The sequence below is a fragment of the Manis pentadactyla genome, chromosome 17 (assembly GCF_030020395.1).
Source record: "Manis pentadactyla isolate mManPen7 chromosome 17, mManPen7.hap1, whole genome shotgun sequence".
NCBI classification, from domain to species: Eukaryota; Metazoa; Chordata; class Mammalia; order Pholidota; family Manidae; genus Manis; species Manis pentadactyla.
The window spans coordinates 56,251,394-56,271,409 of record NC_080035.1 but is presented as its reverse complement, the minus strand read 5'-3'; the positions used below and the strand labels follow the sequence as shown (position 1 = coordinate 56,271,409).

The window sequence follows — 20,016 nt, the reverse complement described above, 5'->3', positions numbered from 1 at the left end:
GGCAGCTGTGCAAGGAAATGGTTAACTTCTCTCACTGAGCACAGAGTTCTGTGTGCTGTGGTTGCAATGCCCTGTCATAACTGAGGTTTTGAGCCAAATACTGCAGCTTCAGGGTTTGGAAGGACAACTTGGGGAAATGGAAGGGCACTCATTTCGAGAGAGGCAGAAAGTGTCTGCTGAGCTACTGGACGCACAAAAGTCTCCTGGAAAAACTGGTATTAAAATAAGTTCCTTTTCTTCACCCCTGGGGTAGCGGGTAGTATCACTGTTTGTATTTGGACCGTGACCCTGCTCAGGGAAAGCTCCTGTCTTCAGGTCACTAGGACTGTGGTTCTGAAAGCGCTCTGTGGCCCTGGCCTCCTTGTGAGATGCACACATACTCTCTACTTAAACATGCACCAGACCAGAGGTGTAGTGCTCAAGGGATGGGGAAGATCAGTGGAAAGCAGCACACTATCTCAATACATATTTAATAATAAGAAGAGTTCTAAAATATATTTTAGGAGAAATTTAAGTCTATTTTAAATAATATTTACACACTATATTTAATGGAGAAAATGATTTGTTAAAACAAATGTGAAATTGCATTAAATTTGTGTTAGAAGCCTAGACAGCCCTCAGTCTGCTGTGAAAACAAAATATTTAAGCAGTGAAGATGTTGTTCATATAGTATACTTATTATGAACAAAGGAGATGTCATATATTCCTTAACACATCTGCAGCTGCAACAGGCTCTTTTTAAGTTATTTTATAAATGAACAGAAGTAATAATGTTGTTTTCTGGAAGCAGCACAATTATGAGGTGCCTTAAATTATCAGGCAGTGTCGCCCATTCAGCTGAAAAACCATTGTCATGGCTGGCAAATATATATTATCATGTAAATGTCCATTCGTGAAGCGGGCAAAGAAAAAATACACACACATGTACACAGAAATGAGAAAGAGAGAGAGCAGGAAGAAGGGAGGGAGTTGGGGGAGGGAGGGAGGGTGGGAGTGGGAGACAGAGAGAAAAATTTGTGTCTGACACCTATGCTGGCTCGAAAGTCTTCTCCTCCAAAAACAACTGCATCTAGAAAAAGACCCACTTGAGGTCCAGCCTTTAGTGCTTCTTCACACACTGCCTGTAAAAGAGCAGAACAGAACCAAATCTCACAGAAGTGCACGATTTAGAGAGAAGTAGCAGGGTATATTTCAGTAACAGAAAGATCCAACTCTTAACACAGTTTATTGAAACCTGTCCTAAAAATGTAGCCCAAATTCATGCTTTCAAAAGGTATTTAATATTGTCCAAGATAAATACGCTGTACATCTTTGCTTTGCTCAATGGATATTAATACAGTTATTAATATATATTAATATATTTATAATGTTCAGATGCTTCATTCAATTTCTAGAGAAGACTGAGCTAACTCAGTTTGATTGTACTATCAGTTATTTTTATTTTTCCAAAATTTGGTTTTGCTTTAAGAGATTCTTAATATATGTAAAACCATAGGAAAGAAGGAAACAGTTTTTAAATCAAACTAGTTACATTATATGCATTAGGATCAAATTTCTTAGTCTCAGGACTAAAGATAAACAGTACAAAAATCTACAACCCCAGAGTGGAAAATAAAATGCAACAAGTCATCCAACATGTATTAATTAGCAACTTTGACATTTCTAGGTGAAAATAAAGATTAAAAACATTCATCTTGACTCTGCAAATGTGGAGATGCAGCATGCTAATATATGTGAGTGGGGAAGACATGAGAAACGGGCAAGGACATTGCTGATGTATTTTAGGGGTTAGAAGAAGTGCTTCTAAGTACACTGTTGATTAAATTGGTAAAACATACTATTTACAGTAATGTGAGTGCTATACAATATTTAAATCATTGTCTAAATCTAATTGCTTCTAAGGGATATGCTTTGGTTATATTCTCAGACTTCTAGGGCAGGCTGGAAGAACTTGTGGTTAGTGTTACAGGCACGCTGATCAGGAGGCCTGAAGCAGCTCCCCAAACATGTGCGCTCTGCCCCTGCTGCATGGTCCAGTAGGTCTCAAAGTTTCCTCTCAGAGGGTTTGTCACGTATTATCTCTCCAGTACAGGTCAACTATCTTTTTTCTTCATTTTTAAGGATTTCTTCTTTCCTGCCCTTTGAGGTAGGGTGTTAGTCACACTGACGTTTATGAGTCAGGTGGAATGGAAGGCATATTTTGGAAAATAATTGAAATGATCACTCATACAGTGGGAAAAAACAAGCTAACTATGAATCTGTTAAGGTAAATAGTTTAATGTAACCATACAATGCTGGAAAACACTTGGCTCAGTTAATCTTCCTGAATGTCTACTGGAAATATTTTGTGTTCTAATGTGGCAAACTGAAATAATACACTACAGATTATTGGTGTAAACTAACTTATAAATAGCAACCTTATCTATTAGACACTATGGATAATGTTGCTACAAAGCAGTCAGAAAGTTTCTTAATAAAAGGCAATTATGGGAAGTTAATTCATAAGGGGGACAAAATAAGTTTTCATGCATGTTTAATCTATAAATGTAATAATTCAAAGCATAGATTTATATAGTGATTATTTAATCAAAATTATTGCTAGAAATATATAAACATTTGATTTAAATATTTAGGACTGGGAAGTTTTTCCTTGTTACTTGGCCAATTTCTTTGTTTTCTAAGATGCTCACAACCTGGTTTTGGATTATTAAAGAGAACAAATGGTGCTCAAGGTTTACTTTTGCTTACAAATCTCCCTGGAAAAATATTTTAAACAGGTGTTAAATTGAAAACAAAAGTTCTCCTTAGGTAATAAATATAATACTTATTAGCCACATTATGGTTTTCTTACCTTAAAATTGAGCAAACCCATTGCAGTTTCCACAAAAGGGATTAAATTCATAGGTTGTTCAAGTTTTCGGCCTTTTAAGTAGAACAAAAATTTGTCTGAAAACTGAAATCAAAAGTGTCATAGGTGATTAGTGGGAGAAAAACAGGTACAATCACTGAAATGTAGACACAGAGGTTGTATTTACGTCTTTGACCTGAGGTTGTAATATCCCAGCCTCTTTCATTCACAAAAAAGAACTTAAATGAAAAACACACCAAAAAACAGGAGGAAATACCCAAGAAAAAAGGAAAAGTCCCCACCAAACTAAGTAGGAGAACCCCAAGAATTATAATTATTTTTTCTAACAGAGCAATTTGAGGCCTATGAGTTAGAAGTGGAAGGAGAGATTCTCGAGTTTAAATGCTTTTCTTGAAACATATTTCTTGAAGACCTCTCGCCCTCACTCCACAACGTGCAAGGGGCAGACCCCCAGGCAGTGAAGTCTCCCTCTACCTGCCTTGCTGTTTTTGTTTTGGACCCAGCACTGATACCAGTGTAACTGCTCGGCAGTCTTCTCTGGAGAATCCATATTATTCACTAAAGCACCGTGACCCTTTGTTCAGAGGGTTTTTTTGCATAATTTTTTAGCTTACCTAGGAGGACCTTAAAAAAGGAGGTTTAATTCTTTGAAGACCAAAGCTCGCCAATGTTCTCCATGAGGCCAGTTCACAGCTAGCTTATGCTGCCGGTGGGGTAGCCCCAATTCCAAAATCTATCATCTGGAAATACACAAAAGCTCTGCACAGATCTACCCCCACCCCTTTCAAAAGGAAAAAAACCCACCATACTCTAAGTTGTAAATCTGTTATGTCTATCTGGATATAACAAGATGTGGGAAGATTAGGAAAAAAACCCACAGGTATGATAAGATATTTTTGTAAATAAAGATGAAAACACATATATATCCATTTTAAATTTAAGGAATATTCAGCCATTAATGGATATCAAAGGAAAAGGGAATTTTAATCATCTCTCCATTCAGTCTCAGTTGGGTAAATCATATCTAAGAGATTTGCATAAATATAAACCATCAAAGACTTTTCATCTTCAAAGGGGGTTTCAAGACCCTATAAGCTTTGTACTGTAATCATCGCAGGTCACCACCCTGCAGGAATAGGGCTGCTATGGCAACATAAAAAAACTAATGCTTAAGGCTTAGCATAATATTCTGACTAATAGAAAGGAAACTCATTTTAAAAGCTGGCAGCCTATTTACCAGAAGCAGGATTAGAGGTGTTATTTCCCCTTTTAGTTGCCCCCTCCTTGCCTGTGCAGCCCCCTCCCCACCAAAATCTAATCACTGGGATCTTTAAAAAGCTTTTGAGCAATTTGCAGTAACTTTACAATTAGGCTAAAATAAATCACAGCTTTCAGTAATGAAGAATTATTCCCAGTTGCTCCCACTGCCCCCCCACCCCCACCGCCCTTCCTAGACACCATCACCATCACCTCCTTAGTAACTTTTCAAGGGAAGGAATAACTCAACCAAAATAGCAAGAGAGAATAGAAGGCTACAATTTCAGGGGACAAGATGTATAGGATTCTCTGTAAATAAAAATAAAACATAACCAATAACACATTTAATCTAGAAAATGGATAGTAAACTATTAGTGGTTTTGGTGTTACATATGTAGTGGAGGAATTTTTTTTCTCATTAAAAAGAACTTGCAACGTTACTTGTCCCATTCTTTGTGATAACAGTAATAACAAAAATAATAAAGGTTGAAACTAGGTAAACACTTTATAATATATTCCCCGTTTTTAGAAAAATCTACGGTGTCTTTTGTTTTTTAGTCAATAGGGGCATCTAAAAATTAAATATTCTAACACCCCCTCCTCCTCTTTCTTAAAAAATTGCATTAAGTGCTAACACAAAAGGTAACTAGTGGAGAAGTTTCAATTAATTTTTTCAAAAGGAGACGATTAAATGTTTCCGGCCTGGTAAAGTGTTCATTTCAGTGAGGTGCAGGGGACTGGGTTGGGGGGCGGGGGTGGAGGAAAAGAAGGGGGGAAAATCACAAAGAGATTGGGGAGGAGATGAAGTAGCAGGGCTCAGCAATTCTTTCAATTCCAGTGCACACCCAATAGTGTGTTGGAAGAATGCACACTGTTCGGGATTTGTGGGAGAATTGTCCCACGACAAAAGAGGCAGAGTCACGCTTGTTATAGTCCAATAAGCCGTGCCAGTCAAACAAGAACCCACACTAGCGACAAAAGGCCAGCAAGAGATTCTCACACAAAAGAAAACAAGGAAGCCCATCTTTCAGTTGTGCATCAGGCTCCGGGTTTTCTGCTTCACATAAATACGAACGGAGAGGAAAAAATAAACAGCCCCAAAGACTTCTGTTAACTAGAAATCCTATTTAGATTTCTGAACTTTCCTCACATCCAAGGATTTAAAACAGCGAATAGAAGCCGGAGCTGAAGGCTGGGCTGGGTCCTCCCCTCTCAAATGACGGGTAATAATGGTGATAAATAGGCATTAACTATGAAACCAAAAGGGAACAGTGACTTCAGATTCCATTTCAATCAACTTCAGACACATTCGAATGGACAGGAGGCCCCCAAGACAGTAACCTACTCTACCCAGTGTCTCCTAGCTTCTGAGGGCTGACCTTGGAGAGAACTCCGATTTAGAAAGTAAATACGGATCCTTCAACAAGGGTCTTCAAGAAGACACCAATGTGGAGCTGTTCAAAGAAAAATAATGGCAGCTTACATATGTAATTCTAAATTTTCTAGTGGCTACAATAAAAGAGTAAGGGTGAATTTAATTGTAATAATATGTTTATTCAACCCAATATCTCTGAATGAGTGTCATTTTAATTAACATGTAATCAACATAAAAATTATTGAGATTATTTATATTTCTTTCGGTGGTGGTGGGGCTACAAAGTCGTCAAATCCTGTGTGTGTTTTACACTTAAAGCACATCTCATTTTGGACTTGCCACATTTCAAGTGCTCAGTAGCCACATGTGGCACAGTGCCAAGGCATTGGAAAGTACATATCCAACATATCTACATGCATTAAAAAGGTGAGCAGTTTCCTCATGCATTACAACTACCCAGTGTATTTGCTACATTTGGAGCCACAGCCTGAGAGAGAATTCCAGATGTGGCATCAAAATCTCCACTGTCCACATGTCCTTACCATGCTTCTAGCACTTAGTGTCACCAGCTCTGCCCTGGAATGGCACAATGTGACTTTATTCAGCAGAGAATCTGCAGAATCACAGCAATCCCTAAATAAAATCTAGCCTCCCTCCACTTTAACAATTAAAACAATCATAGTATAATTAGGCCCATTTCAAAGTTTGCTTAAGAAATTTGACATACAGGCTTTTATTGGCTGAAAAGTCTGTCATGAAACACAAACACACCTGACAGCAATTTAAAAAGGATGAACTAGAGAACTGCTCAGGAAATAATATCTGTGCTAATTAAAACCACTAGTTAAACGCTTCCTGTTTATTCCTCCAGTTGCCCTAAGGAGTGACCTCCTCCTTTCCTTCCCTAGGTTCATTTTTTCATTTGTGGCTAATGTGCTTTTGCTGTCTATTATGACTTCAAATGAACCTGGGTAAGAGCCATTTACATCACTGCTCTTCCAGGTGGAGGGTTAGGGCCTGGCAGGGCAGGAGAAGTGAGCTAATCTCAGGCAAGGGAGGTTCCAAAGATTACTCTCTCTCCAAACCACAGACCTGATTAGGGAGTAGAAGCAGCAGTTCACCAGTATTGCTACTCCACTGGACACTTTGGGCAAAGCCAGGCTTTCCCTGTGTGAAGGAAATGATCTTTTGGGCTCACCCCTTTTTCTCAGCAACCTTTCTCTCTGCTCTGTGTATGCATTTTCAAAACCTGTAACACCCAAATTCTTCCTTTCTGTTTCTTCATAGCTGCTCCTTAGTCTTTAGTTAAAGCAAAGCATTAGCTACTCACCCACTGGATTTCTTCAGGGCCTTCCACCTTCGGTAGCATCAGGCTGGAAGGAAGGACCCGGGACTGCAGGAGGGTCTCCAGGTCTTCCTCGGCCAGACCGCTGGACACTGAGTTGACTCTCACGCACCTTTCAGTTGGGCCCAGATCCAAGTCTTCAAGAGTTTTTACTATTCTCAGTCTAGCTTCATTCTGTAAGTATCAATAAAATATACCTCCTAAGCTTATTTATCATTGAGAAGAATATAACTGAACACAATTGAACCATCTGGGAAACTGTTATATGGATTCAGCACCACTGCAATATCTATACATTTCCTGTCCACCAAATAAATGGTATTTGAAATAAATCATCCAACCTGACAGGTAAGCGATTGATTTCCAGATTTCATTCAAGATGACTGTAACAGAGATGAGAGCTACTATAATGTATACTGGTGTACATCTAAATAGTAATGTAAAATCTTGTTTGTTAGCATTACTTTCTAACTGGAATGGTAAAATCATCAATAGATAAAATTTACTGAGCACTTACTAAGCTTTAGGCATGGTTCTAAGTCCTCTAACCTGCATTTTCTCATTTAATAAATATAAGAAACTAGATAACATATGGGTAATAGTAGTCTCGTCTGTCAGCATATTCACATTAGGGAAAAAATAAGGATTTGTTTTTTTCTTTCCACATGCTTCATGCTTTTTTAGTTACTTAAAATTTTTATTTTGCAACTGAGTTGAATCTTGACATTCAATTAAGAAGGCACTCACAGGAAAATGACACTCTACACCACAAAAAACCTCCAACTTGTTCAGATGGAAGGCAATATTGTATCACCAAGAAATCCCTTCATGAGATGGTAGACAAATGCATTTTTTTCTTTGATTTGACAGTCTTTCCACAGTTAAGAAAAGCTGAAAGGTTGAAAGTCTGCTTCAGTATTTGAATTGTCCCCAGAAAAACTGTATGAAGCCAAACATGTTCTTTATTGGCTTTGAGTTGAGGATGTCAAAGGTAGGGAAGGGGGTGGGGAAAGAAAGGAGTACATTGAGGGGGTGGGAGGTGGGGTCAAGAGAAAGAAAGCAGTTGGGGTCATTACTTCCTGCCAATTTCAGTTTCAAAAACAAATTCCTCCAACTTGCCAACAGCCCTCAACAAATTTTCATTGTTAGAATGAACACTTATCAAAAGTAGTTTCATTTGGGAAGGGTTTTTATGATACTAATAAAACTTTAAAGCTTCCACTACTGATGAATGTGGTTTAAAAAAAGAGTCTTAACAATATACAGCCATTTGAACAGCAATACTTACCTAGGAAAACAGAAAACCAAAGCAGAGACAAAAAAGAATTATTTGAGCCAATATTGAGTCTAAGTCTAATCAACAAGACAAGCCAGGACAGTAGATTTAAACCAGATGGATGTAGGTCTACGACCAAGTGGAAGCAGGGAAGCCTTCCAAATGTGGTCTGAGTTAACCAGTGTAAGGAAACAGTAGCTTAGAGTTGTCAGGTCAGAAGGAAACAGAGTATGCAGAACCAGTTTAAGACAGCTCTGTGGAGTCCTGATTTACAGAGCTCTGACCACCAATAATTAGGTGGAGTGCACACAAAAGCAAGAGAGAGTTCAGATGAACTAAAATGAGGGAGGGTGCAGCCGACAGTGCTTTGGTTCTACATCATGCCTTTGGCTATCCCACAGCTATAAAACTCATCCACTTGCTTAACCATGCCCTCTTATTATATCCACTAAATACAAAAATTCTAAAGATGAAGAGCATAAGTTAGCTGAGTATCGTGGCTCTAAGGCCATCTAGAGCTGTTGAGAGAAATGCTTCCAGCTCTTTGGCAGTATGCGTATTCAGATCCATGGCCTCAGAGGACCCAAAATGTGTTATGCTCCATGAAGCCCACAGAGCTACAAATTCAGGATTGCTCCAGCTTGTAAATATTTCAACTTCCATATTGAAATTCTTTCAATAGCAGGGCGGGCTTGTAAAAGGCCTATTAGAACAGAATGAATGGAAAATGGAAGGAAGCTAACTAGACCATTTAGGCTGAAATGCATTTTAAAACTTGAGTTATTTGAATAAGCATCTCCATTTGCTACTTTAATGTGCACGTGTGCTTAAGGACACAGGATCTCTGGCAACATCAACTTCCTAAATTGTTAATGTTGGTGTCTAAGCTATTTTGTTGTTTCACTTGGATTTGAAGGGGACTGTTTGTTCAAAGCTCATGTTTTAAACCTGATTGTATTTTTTATCTAAAGTCAGATTACTATGGTTTCAGCACATTCTAGTTTTCTTAGTAAAATTTAGCACTTGTGGAATTAGTTGCAAATGAAATAACCTAATTCCAGGTTTAGGCATAATCTGATTAGTACTTTTCATGTTATAATAATGAGCAGTGAATACTCAGCATTTTATTAGACTTTTTTCTTTTTTGGCTTAGAATTAAAACCAAGCTCTTTCCACTTCATCATTCTGTACCTTTCCAAAAAAAGATGATGGCTTTGGAGGTATATTGCCACACAACACCCTTATTAACAGGCTGTTGCTTGCTACAATTTACATAAACTAAGTGTTCATCCCTCTGCTATGTATCCCAAAATATCCAACAACCTCACTGAATTTATACTAACCAACAAGCATGATGATTTTTTTTTCTTTTTGGTATTTTAATGGTAAAATATGTTACTGTGCTAAGCAAACATACCCATGCCATCTGTTGGGTAAGAGGAAGGCAGTTTCTAAGAACAATTAAGTTTAGTTCTGGGTGTTCAGCTAGAGAGAGCCACAATCTACCCAGCTGTGAACAGAAAATTCTGTTCATGCTATTTCCTTCCTGTCTTTCCTTCTTTCTCTCTCTCTGGCTACCATCGCTCTCTTATATATACCATTTCCTCTCTATCGCCTTGCTCCCTGCACACTTTCAGTCTCTTCTCTAATTTTCTTTGGCTCCCGATAGGCCCTGACTGTATTTCCAATTTCCATCTTACTTGGCAGCTAGTAAGACCTGGTCTGGCAGGCACCATTTTCTCAGAAGGGCTACCTGGGTGATCTGAAATTATTGGGAAGTAAGCACTCCCTGGAGAAAGAAGGAAAAGGAAATGAAATAAAAAAGAGGCCACTCAAAAAAGACCTTTTCTTGTGCAAGGGGCTCTTACTCTCTGGTAGTAAAACAGGTTGTTCAAAATGAGGTTTAGAAGGAACTGCATTCTAAATGTGTTAACACTACAGGATAGCCTTGGTAAGCATTTCTCAATGTAGGATGCACTTGTCCCTCTAAGATCTGACAACCTGGAAAAGACAGAATGGCGTTAAAGCCTTTATCTAGAGTTACATTAGATCTTTGCGGAAATGAAATACCAGAGTGTGTTTTATAATGTGTTTGATTTCAGAGGTGGGCTCTTGCAGAGGTCACAGAGAAAGTTGGCACAGATCAGAATCTTCACAGGCTGCTGTTCTAAATAAAAAGTGGTGTCACCAAACTTCAATCGATATTTCGTGCCATGGGCTGCTCAGTGCATTGGACCAGTGGCTAATAAACTTGCCCTTATACATAAGCCACCATATTATGTGACTCTGTCTGGGCCAGGAACCAAGGCGTGCTATGATTTCAGAGACCATATTCCTGTCACCTGGGGAAGAGACTTGCTCTGGTGACGTAAAGAAGCACATAATCAACCATCACCAAGACCTGCAGACTCTAAAATTAAAGGAGAAAATATGCGTGCAGTTGGTTCAGTTGGCACCCATTAAAGCTAATAACTAATCATCCTCGCAAGTTTCTAGCTCAGAATGATCAAATCTGCAAAGAAAACAACATCCGTCCACTTTTACACTCCAGTGGAAGAGGTGGTCCCTCGCGGCAGGGTGGCACAGTCTCGCCATCTGGAGAATAAATCGAGTGTGAAGTACAGTATAGTTTGGGACCAGGCTCCGTGGAGGCAGCTCAGCAGTCAGTTCATTAGTTCCAAACTTCCAGGGATTAGAGCAGCAGCAATTCTACTGTTGGGGAGGAAGAGACAGACAGGACACGAGATTCAAGGAGGATCACGACAACCAAAGAGGAGCCCCTTGGGTTTATTTATAAAACTACAAAGTATAAACATACCCAAATAAGTGCCTTAAATAATAGCATTTTCACAGTTTCCTAACATCTGAATTAACACACCTTTCTCTTCTTCCACCCACCCCCTCAAACCTTCTATGTTAATAATATATTGTCATTTTTAGAGGAATTTGCAAAGATGACCCTGGATGCAACAGGAGCAAAGAGAAAGCTGTGTGGCCAAACGGAGATTTGGTAATTAAGAAATCTGAAAGACTTTCTGGACTCTAGGGAGATGAACAACATTTGTGATTTTTGAAAATGTGCAATTAGCATTTTCATTTTACAAAAGGCAAACAGCCATACCACATATGCAAAAACACCAGTGAATTCTATACTTTCTGAATTTGTCTATCTATACTTATTTCCATTTTATTTAATTCATAAAATGATGTCACAGGCATGGGAAGGAACACATTTGGGGCAGAGGCCTTGCTACCAGCATCTATATGAAAAGTTTTTTGAAAATTTTGATATTGTTTGGTTTAAAATACAAAATTCTGAGTGAGTTGTTTCATTTAAGGATCTCCTTTTTCTGATAATTTCTTTTTACGCATTTATATTTTTTAAAAAAAGGAAGTACTTGGACATAAAATGGGTCCTTACTAGGAAATTATATTATTGTACTTTTCTTATAAATGTATAAAAATTTATTGTAACTACAGAAACTGTTGTAGTGACTGTACTGGATAAAAAGGCAAATAAATTCTCACTGATTATTACAACCTGGTAGTGTTTCTTTAGGCAAGGTGACATTGCTATTTTCTACCCCATTGCTTTTACACATGAAAAAGAAATCTTGGAATGCCTGTTTTTTAGAAAGAAAATCTACATTACTGAACATACCATGAGGTAATTGGTTTAAAATATCATTCACTGATAACACTGAAGGCAATGATAACAAAAGAAAAAAACAAATTGGACTCTATGAAAACTTTAAAAATGTGTGCATCAAAAGACTATCAACAGAGTAGAAAGGTACCCACAGAAGGGGAGAACATATTTGTAAATCATCTATCTGTAAAGGATTACCATCCAGAATATATACAAAACTCCTAAAACTCAACAGCAGAAAACATGATTCAAAAATGAGCAAAGGACTTGAGTAGACATTTCTCCAAAGAAGATATACAAACAGCTAATAAGCACATAAAAAGATGCTCAGTGAAAAAAAAAAAAAAAGATGTTGAATATCACTGATCATTAGGGAAGTGCAAATCAAAACTACAATGAGATACAACTTCATACCCATTAGGATGGCTACTATCAACAACACAGAAAAAATTAGTGTTGGTGAGGATTTGGAGAAATTAGAACTCTTCTGCACTGCTGGTGGGAATGTAAAATGGCACAGCCACTATAGAAAACAGTGTGGCAGTTCCTCAAAATATTAAAAATAGAATTACCATAAGATCCAGCAATTCTACTTCTGGGTATATACCTGAAAGAATTGAAAGCATGATCTTGAAGAGATTATTTGTACACCCATGTTTACAGCAGCATTAATCACAATAGATAAAACATGGCAGCAACTCAAGTGCCACTGACAGAATAGATAAACAAAATGTGTTTACATACTTACAATGGAGTATTATTCAACTTTAAAAAGGAAGGAAATTCTGACATATGCTACAACACATAGATGAACCTTGAGGACATTATGCTAAGTGAAATAAGGTAGTCACAAAAAGACAAATACTGCAACTCCACTTACATGAGGTACTTAGAGTAGTCAAAATCATAAAACAGAAAGTAGTATGGTGGTTGTCAGGGGTTGGCAGGAGGGAAGAATGGGGAGCTAGTGTTTAATGAGGACAGAGTTTCAGTTTTACAAGAAGAAAAGAGCTATGGGGATGGATTGTAGTGATGGGGGCACAACAATGTGAATGTGTTAATAACCACTGAATGTTACGCTTAAAAATAGTTTAGATGGCAAATTTGTTATCTGTATCTTAAGTGGAAAAAAATTGGGCTGATTCATTCAAAATATTATTCCAAGCACTCTGTTTGTTCTGATAATGTAGATTTTGGTAGAGCAAATTTTCTCACGTGCTAACTACAAAACATAAAACATACATAGAAACACAGGTTTATAGTAAATGCCGAATCAGCTTTCATTCAAAGGACTAAGAAGGCTCAGGATGTGTATAGATGGGTAGCTCATAATATGTAACTGGCATTTCTGCCCTTCAGAGATTTAATGGAAAAGGAGAAAACCCTAGAAGAAACAACACTAAAAGATAATAAATCTATGGAAATAATTTATTTTGAGGGTCTCTAAACAATTAAAAATATTTTTAAAAGACACTAAAAATGGATTAACACATAGTCTACAGGCACACACCTGATCATCTACATTTGCTCTCTTACAACACTAAACTATGTTTTCTACCTTTATCTTGCATCTACCTACCACTTCAGCATTTTATTAAAAATAATAATAAAGGGAGAAATGTGGTATCCACATATAAATCAAGTATAAAAATCAAATGTGTATTCATATTTGAACTGACTGTTTATAGTTCATAATGCATGAGCAAAACCAAAAGTTTCTGTGATGACTGCCCTTGTACTGTTCACCATGTAACTTATTCACTATGTAAGAATTTGTTCTCCATGTAAGAACTTGTTCGTTATGCTTCAGAAGATTGGAGACTGACGAAAATTAGGCTTGGGGTGGATTAATGATTGTGCATTGAGCATTGACTCCCCTATACAGAATTTTATTGTTGTTAACAACCATTTGATCAATAAAAATCAGAGATGCCCTAACAACAACAACCAAGAAAAAGTACACACTTCCAATTGTAAAATAAATAAGCAACCGGGATGTAATGTATAGCATAAGGAATATAGTCAAAATATTGTAACAACTTGGTATGGTGATAGCTGGTACTTAGAATTATCATGTATATAAATGTTAAATCACTGTGTTGTACACCTGAAACTAATGTAATGTAATACTGTGTGTCAACTACCCTTCAATAAAAAATAATTATCTAAAAAAAAAAAAAAAAAAAAAAAAAAGACACTAAAAAATGGCTTTAGCCAGACTCACAGAGTCCAAGAAAGGACTAGCAGTTACCAAAGGGGAGGGGTGTGGGAGGGTGGGTGGGGAGGGAGGGAGAAGGGGATTGAGGGGTGTTATGTTTAGTACACATGCTGTGGGGGGGTCACAGGGAAGACAGTGTAGCACAGAGAAGGCAAACAGTGAATCTGTGGCACCTTACTACACTGATGGGCAGTGACTGCAATGGGGTATGGGGGGGACACGATAATATGGGTGAATGTAGTAACCCATAACAAATAACATTGTTTTTTCATGTGAAACCTTCATAAGAGTGTTTATCAATAATACCTTAATTTTTAAAAATGGCTTTACCTTGAGTCAAACAATCCTATATTTTTATTAAATGTCACAGAATGTACATGTAAAATTTGTGCATTGTATATAATTTTTACTTCAAAAGAACAAAGAGAATGGTAAACAAATACTGAACCCTAGCCAATGACATGCATGCAGAAGTATTTAAGGCAGAGTGTACTGCTGCTGTATGCAATTTACTTTGAAATGAGTTAAACAAGTAAATGAATAGAGGGATGGACTGATGGATAGCTAGAGGTTAAAACAGGCAGAGTAAAACATTAATGGGAGAATGTAGGAGGTGGGGATATGGGTATTCACCATACCATCTTTCAACTTTTCTGATGTTTGAAATTTTTGCAATAAAATTTGGGAAATAATTTTTTAAATACCTCCAAAATATTGATAGTTTTGGGAAATTATTGATGAGTACATGGGGGCTCTTTACACTATTCTCTTTACATTTGCGCACATACAGATCTTCCCCCAACTTATGATGGGGTTACATCCCAATAAACCCACCTTAAGGTGAAAATATCGTTAAGTCAAAAAGGGGCTTAATACACCTAACCCACTGAACATCATAACTTAGCCTAGCCTACTTTAAACATGCTCAGAACAGTGACATTAGCCTACAAATGGACAAAATCATCTAACACAGAGCCTATTTTATAATAAAGTGTTGACTATCTCATGTAATTTGTTGAATACTGAACAGAAAGTGAAAAACAGAATGGTTGTCTGCGACAGAATGGTTGTCGGTGCAGCAGTCGTTTACCCTTGCAGCCGTGGGCTGACAGAACTGCTGCTCACCGACACTGCCCAGCATCACCAGACAGGGTTGGACTGCGTACTGCTAGCCGGCGAAAAGATCTAAATTCAGATTCCAAGTATGGTTTCTACTGAATGCATATCACTTTCACACCAGTGTCAAGTTGAAAAATCATTTACTCAAACCATCATTAGGTTGGGGACTGTCTGTATTTGAATATTTCCAGTAAATCTAGTTAAAAACTAATTAATGACTTTAACATCATTTTACTTGTTATTTGTGGGAAATAATTTTAGGAGATTATTTTAGGCCTGTGTTTTCTTTTTTGCTAACAGCTTTACTGAGATAAAATGCAAAGAACATACAATGCACCCATTGAAAGCATACAATTCAATGCCTGTTAGTGTACTCAGAACTGTGCGACCATTGCCACAATTTTAGAATATTTTTATCATCCCTATAAGAAACCCTGTACTTTTTAGTAGTTGTTCCCATTTCCCCCACTGCTCCCAGACAGAGGCAACCATTAATTTACCTTGTGTGTCTAGATTTTGCTTATTCTGCACATTCATATAAATGGAATTATGCAATATGTGATTTTTTGTGACTGGTTTCTTTTACTTAGTACAATGTTTTAAAGTTCATCACATAGCATGTATCAGTACTTTCTTTTTTATTGCCAAATAATATTCCACATTTGTTTACCACATTTTGTTTATTATCAATTAATGGACATTTGTTTCCACTTTTGGCTATTAGAAAAAATGCTGCTATGAACATTCATGTTCAAGTTTTTGGGTACATACCCAAGAGGAAATGTGAACTGCTGGGTCTTAGGGTAACTCTATGTTTAATCTTTTGAGGAACTATTAACTGTTTCCAAAGTGGTTGTGCAAATTTACATTTCTACCAGCAGCATATATGGGGTTCCAATCATTCCACATCCTCACCAACACTTATCATCTGCCTTTTTGATTACAGTCATCCTGGTGTTCATTACAGTTTGGATTGGCATTTCCCTGACAACTAATGATGTTGAATATCTTTTCACGTGCCTATTGGCCATTTTTATATCTTCTTTGGAGAAGTGTTTATTCAGATCCTTTGTCCACTTAAAAAAGCTGTGGTAAAAAAGTTAAAAACTTCCATTTTAACTATTTTTAAGTGTACTATTCAATGGCCTTAATTACATTCAAAGTGTTGCACAATCATCGCTACTATTTCCAAAGCTGTTCATCATCTCAAACAGAAACACTGCAACCATTAGGCAATAATTCACCATTCCCCTACCTACCTGCCAGCCCTGCTAACCTCTGATCTACCTTCTGAATCTATACATTTGTCTCTTCTAGGTATTTCATATAATTGAAATCACACAACATCTGTCCTTTTGTGTCTGGATTGCTTCACTTAGTGGAGTAATATTTTAAGATTTATTCATGTTGTAGCATGTATCAAAATTTCATTCCTTTTTATGGCTGGTAACATTCCATTGTATGGATATCCTTTTTTATCCATTCATGCATTTTAAATACATTTTATTCATTGTTGATGGACATTTGGTTATGAATAATTTTGGTTATTATGAATAATGCTGCTAAGAACACTGGTGTATAAGTAGCCCTTTGAATCTGTTTTCTTTTCTTTCCCTACAAATATATCTCATTTTCTTTTTTTAATTGGAATATAGTTGATATATAATATTATATTGGTTTCAGATGTACAATATAGTGATTTTATAATTATGTACATTACTAAATGCTCACCATGGTAAGTACAGTTACCCTGTTACCTTACTAAGACATTATGATATTATTGGTTATTTCTCTATGTTGTACTTCCATTCCTATGAGTAATTTATTTCATAATTTGAGTTTGTACCTCTTCATCCCCTTTATCTATTTCAGCTATCCCTCCAACTCCATCCCTATGGTAACCAACGAGCTGCTGTCAGTATTTATGGGTCTATTTCTTTTGTTCTGTTTTATTTTAGATTCCACATATAACTGAAGTCATATGGTATTTGTCTTTATCTGCTTATTTCACTTAGCATGACACCCTCTAGCTCCATCCACATTATCACAAATGGCAAGTTTTCCTTCTTTTTATGGCTGAGTAATATTCCATTGTGTATATGTACCACATCTTCTTTATCCATTCATCTATCAAAGAGCACTTGGGTTGCTTTCATATCTTGGCTATTGTAAATAATGCTGCAGGGAACATAGGTGTGCATATACCTTTTCAAATTAGTGACTTTGTTTTCTTTGGGTAATTTCCCAGAAGTGGAATGGCTGGGTCAAATGGTGTTTCTATTTTTTTACTGTTTTGAGGAACCTCCATATTGTTTTCCACAGTGGCTGCACCAATTTACATTCCCACTAACAGTGTAGGAGGGTTCCCTTTTCTCCACATCCTCACCAACACTTGTTATTTCTTGTTTTTTGAATAGTGGCCATTCTGACTGGTATGAAGTGGTAACTCATTTTGGTTTTGATTTGCATTTCTCTAATGATAAATGGGGGTGAGCATCTTTTCACGTGCCTGCTGGCCATCTGTATGTCTTCTTTGGAAAAATGTCTATTCAGGCCCTCCACCCATTTTTGAATTGGATTATTTGTTTTTCTGGTATTGGGTTATATGAGTTCTTTACATAGTTTGGATATTAGCCCCTTATTGGATATATCATTTGCAAATATTTTCTCCCATACAGTAGGTTGTCTTGAATCTGTTTTCAATTCTTTTGGGTATATACCTAGAAGTAGAATTGTCAGGCCATACAGTAATTTTTTATTTAGCTTTTTGAGACTGCCAAACTGTTTTCCAAAGTGGTTGTACCATTTTTCATTCTCATCAGCAATGTACCAGGGTTCCAATTTCTCCATATCCTTGTTATTTTCCATTTTGTTTGTTTGTTTTTGGTAATAGTCATTCTAGAGGGTGTGATATGGTATCTCACTGTGGTTTTGATTTGCATTTCTCTAATGACTAATGATGGTAAGCATATTTTCATGTGATTGTTGGCCATTAGTACACCTTCCTTAGAGAAATGTTTATTCTAGACCTTTGCCTATTCTTAAAAATTGGATTGTTTGTTGTTATGAGAGTTCTGGAGATTATTCTGGACATTCAATTATCAGATGATTTGCAAATATTTTCTCTCACTCTGTGGGCTGTTATTTCTCTTTCTTGATGGTGTCAAGTGAAGTACAAAAGCTATAATTTTGCTGAAGTCAAATTTATCTTTTTTTTCTTTTGTTGCTTATGCTTTTGTTATCATTTTGAAACCATTGCCTATTCCAAGGTCATGAAGATTTATACTGATGTCTTCTTCTAAGGATTTTATAGTTTTAGTCCTAACATTTAGGCCCTTCAAATACTTGGAGTAATATATATATTCGTATGTGGTATGAGGTATGGAGTCTTGTGACATTTTAAATTAGTGTTTTCAATCTTTATCTTTCAATAAAATACAATGAAAATTCTCTAGGAACAGAAATCTCCAATGGGAAGAAGGAGCTTATTTCCATCCGCCTCTTAAGTCAGCTTTGCCCCTGCCTGACTGGCGGATAACCGGTGTTTGGCTTTTCTGCTGCCAAAGCCCTACCCATCACCTTCCCCAACTCTCCTCTTTTACTTTGCCCTTTCCCCACCTGTTCCTGATGGTTCTTCCTCAGCTGTATGTGACAGGCCTTGTGTTTGAGGACCTTGCCAGGCATTCCCAAGAGTCTCTGCAGGGCCTCAAACCTGAACCCATAAGGAAATGTGGAGCTAGTGCTGAGAAGATGTCCCTTGTGGGCATAGCTGCCTGTGCTTTTTACATTTCTTGTTAATTTTATGAATAGTGATGTGGCTTGAAGGTACACTTTAAATACAACTTAAAAAAAAGACGAACTATTAACCTACTAAAGGCTTGTGTTGCTTTTCTCAATGCCAGTACCAACTGCCATGCTCAGATTTTTCTGTGGAGCTTTGGAGTTTGCAAGTTCATGGCTCTTTCCACTCTTATTTCCTATGTTCTCACTCACTGCTTGTTCCTGAAGCCTCAGAGGGGCATGTTATATCTGTTTTCACAGAGTGGTGGAGGCCATAGGATTTGTTTCAGGCAGACCAATCTGGGAGTGGAGGAACAGGGTGCTGTGGCGTGTTCTCCCGTGAGGGGGCCACTAGTCATGTTTCCACGATGGGAAGGACCCAAGGAAAGCTGACTCACTATATGTTTTATATAAAACTATATAAAGGCCAAACTCCAGATACTTGGCATTTACATAACTGATAGGATTTGCCCTTTTCTTTAAGATTGCTTGTGATTCCGAAAAGAAAATTCCCTGAATACCATCTCGAGAGTCTGTCTGATGTCCCTAGTCAGGTATATTCAAAATTTTTAACCAGTAGGAGAGGGATCAACCAAATGCTATCCACTATGCCGGGTGCTGGGTACAGGTATGGGAGATAAAGATATATAATCAGTTTATACTGATACATATATCAGTAGAGGAATGTATTGTCTAGTTGTGGCAATGAAAGGTCCCTAGAATGAGAAGTGAAATCGTTCAAGTCAGGGGCACAATGGAACCATGGGACTTGGAGGCAGGAGGGACCACTTCAGGTTGAAATGGGGGTCAGGGGAGTTAAGAATTTCAATAGGTATAGAGGACAGGGTAGTACCCAGCAGAGGGTCAGAAAAGGGCAGATACCAGAGGCAGGAATAGTAAGTGAATAAAAAGGCAGATGGTCAGTCCCTGAGATTAGGTAGGGAAGGTACTGGAGCCAGAAGATGGACAGAAGGACAGGAGACTCCAAAGTGGCAGGGGTGAGCCCATGACCTAGGAATACAAGGGCTGAGGCCCTGTTCCATTCCAGGGGGAGAGGGTAATGGGGTTTGGAGGGCAAGAATCAAAGTTCAGTTAAGAAAGCACCTTCCGTGGTGGAAGCTTCCGGTG

General features: G+C 37.6%; 1 protein-coding gene across 10 annotated transcripts in view; it reads right to left on the bottom strand.

The window, feature by feature from the left end:
- The window catches only part of CLYBL (citramalyl-CoA lyase), a 241,493-nt gene that overhangs the window by 41,885 nt on the left and 179,592 nt on the right, over nt 1-20,016 (bottom strand). For all 10 annotated transcript variants that reach the window (XR_008994550.1, XM_057494543.1, XM_057494545.1 and 7 more), the window contains 3 exons: nt 6,832-7,020; nt 2,852-2,953; nt 1,028-1,121 (listed from right to left, as the gene is read on the bottom strand). Coding sequence is in view for 9 of the 10 variants with exons in the window: in XM_057494543.1 (XP_057350526.1) it covers nt 1,028-1,121; nt 2,852-2,953; nt 6,832-7,020 (385 nt within the window). In the remaining variant the exon portion in view is untranslated. The remainder of the gene's footprint in view (nt 1-1,027; nt 1,122-2,851; nt 2,954-6,831; nt 7,021-20,016) is intronic.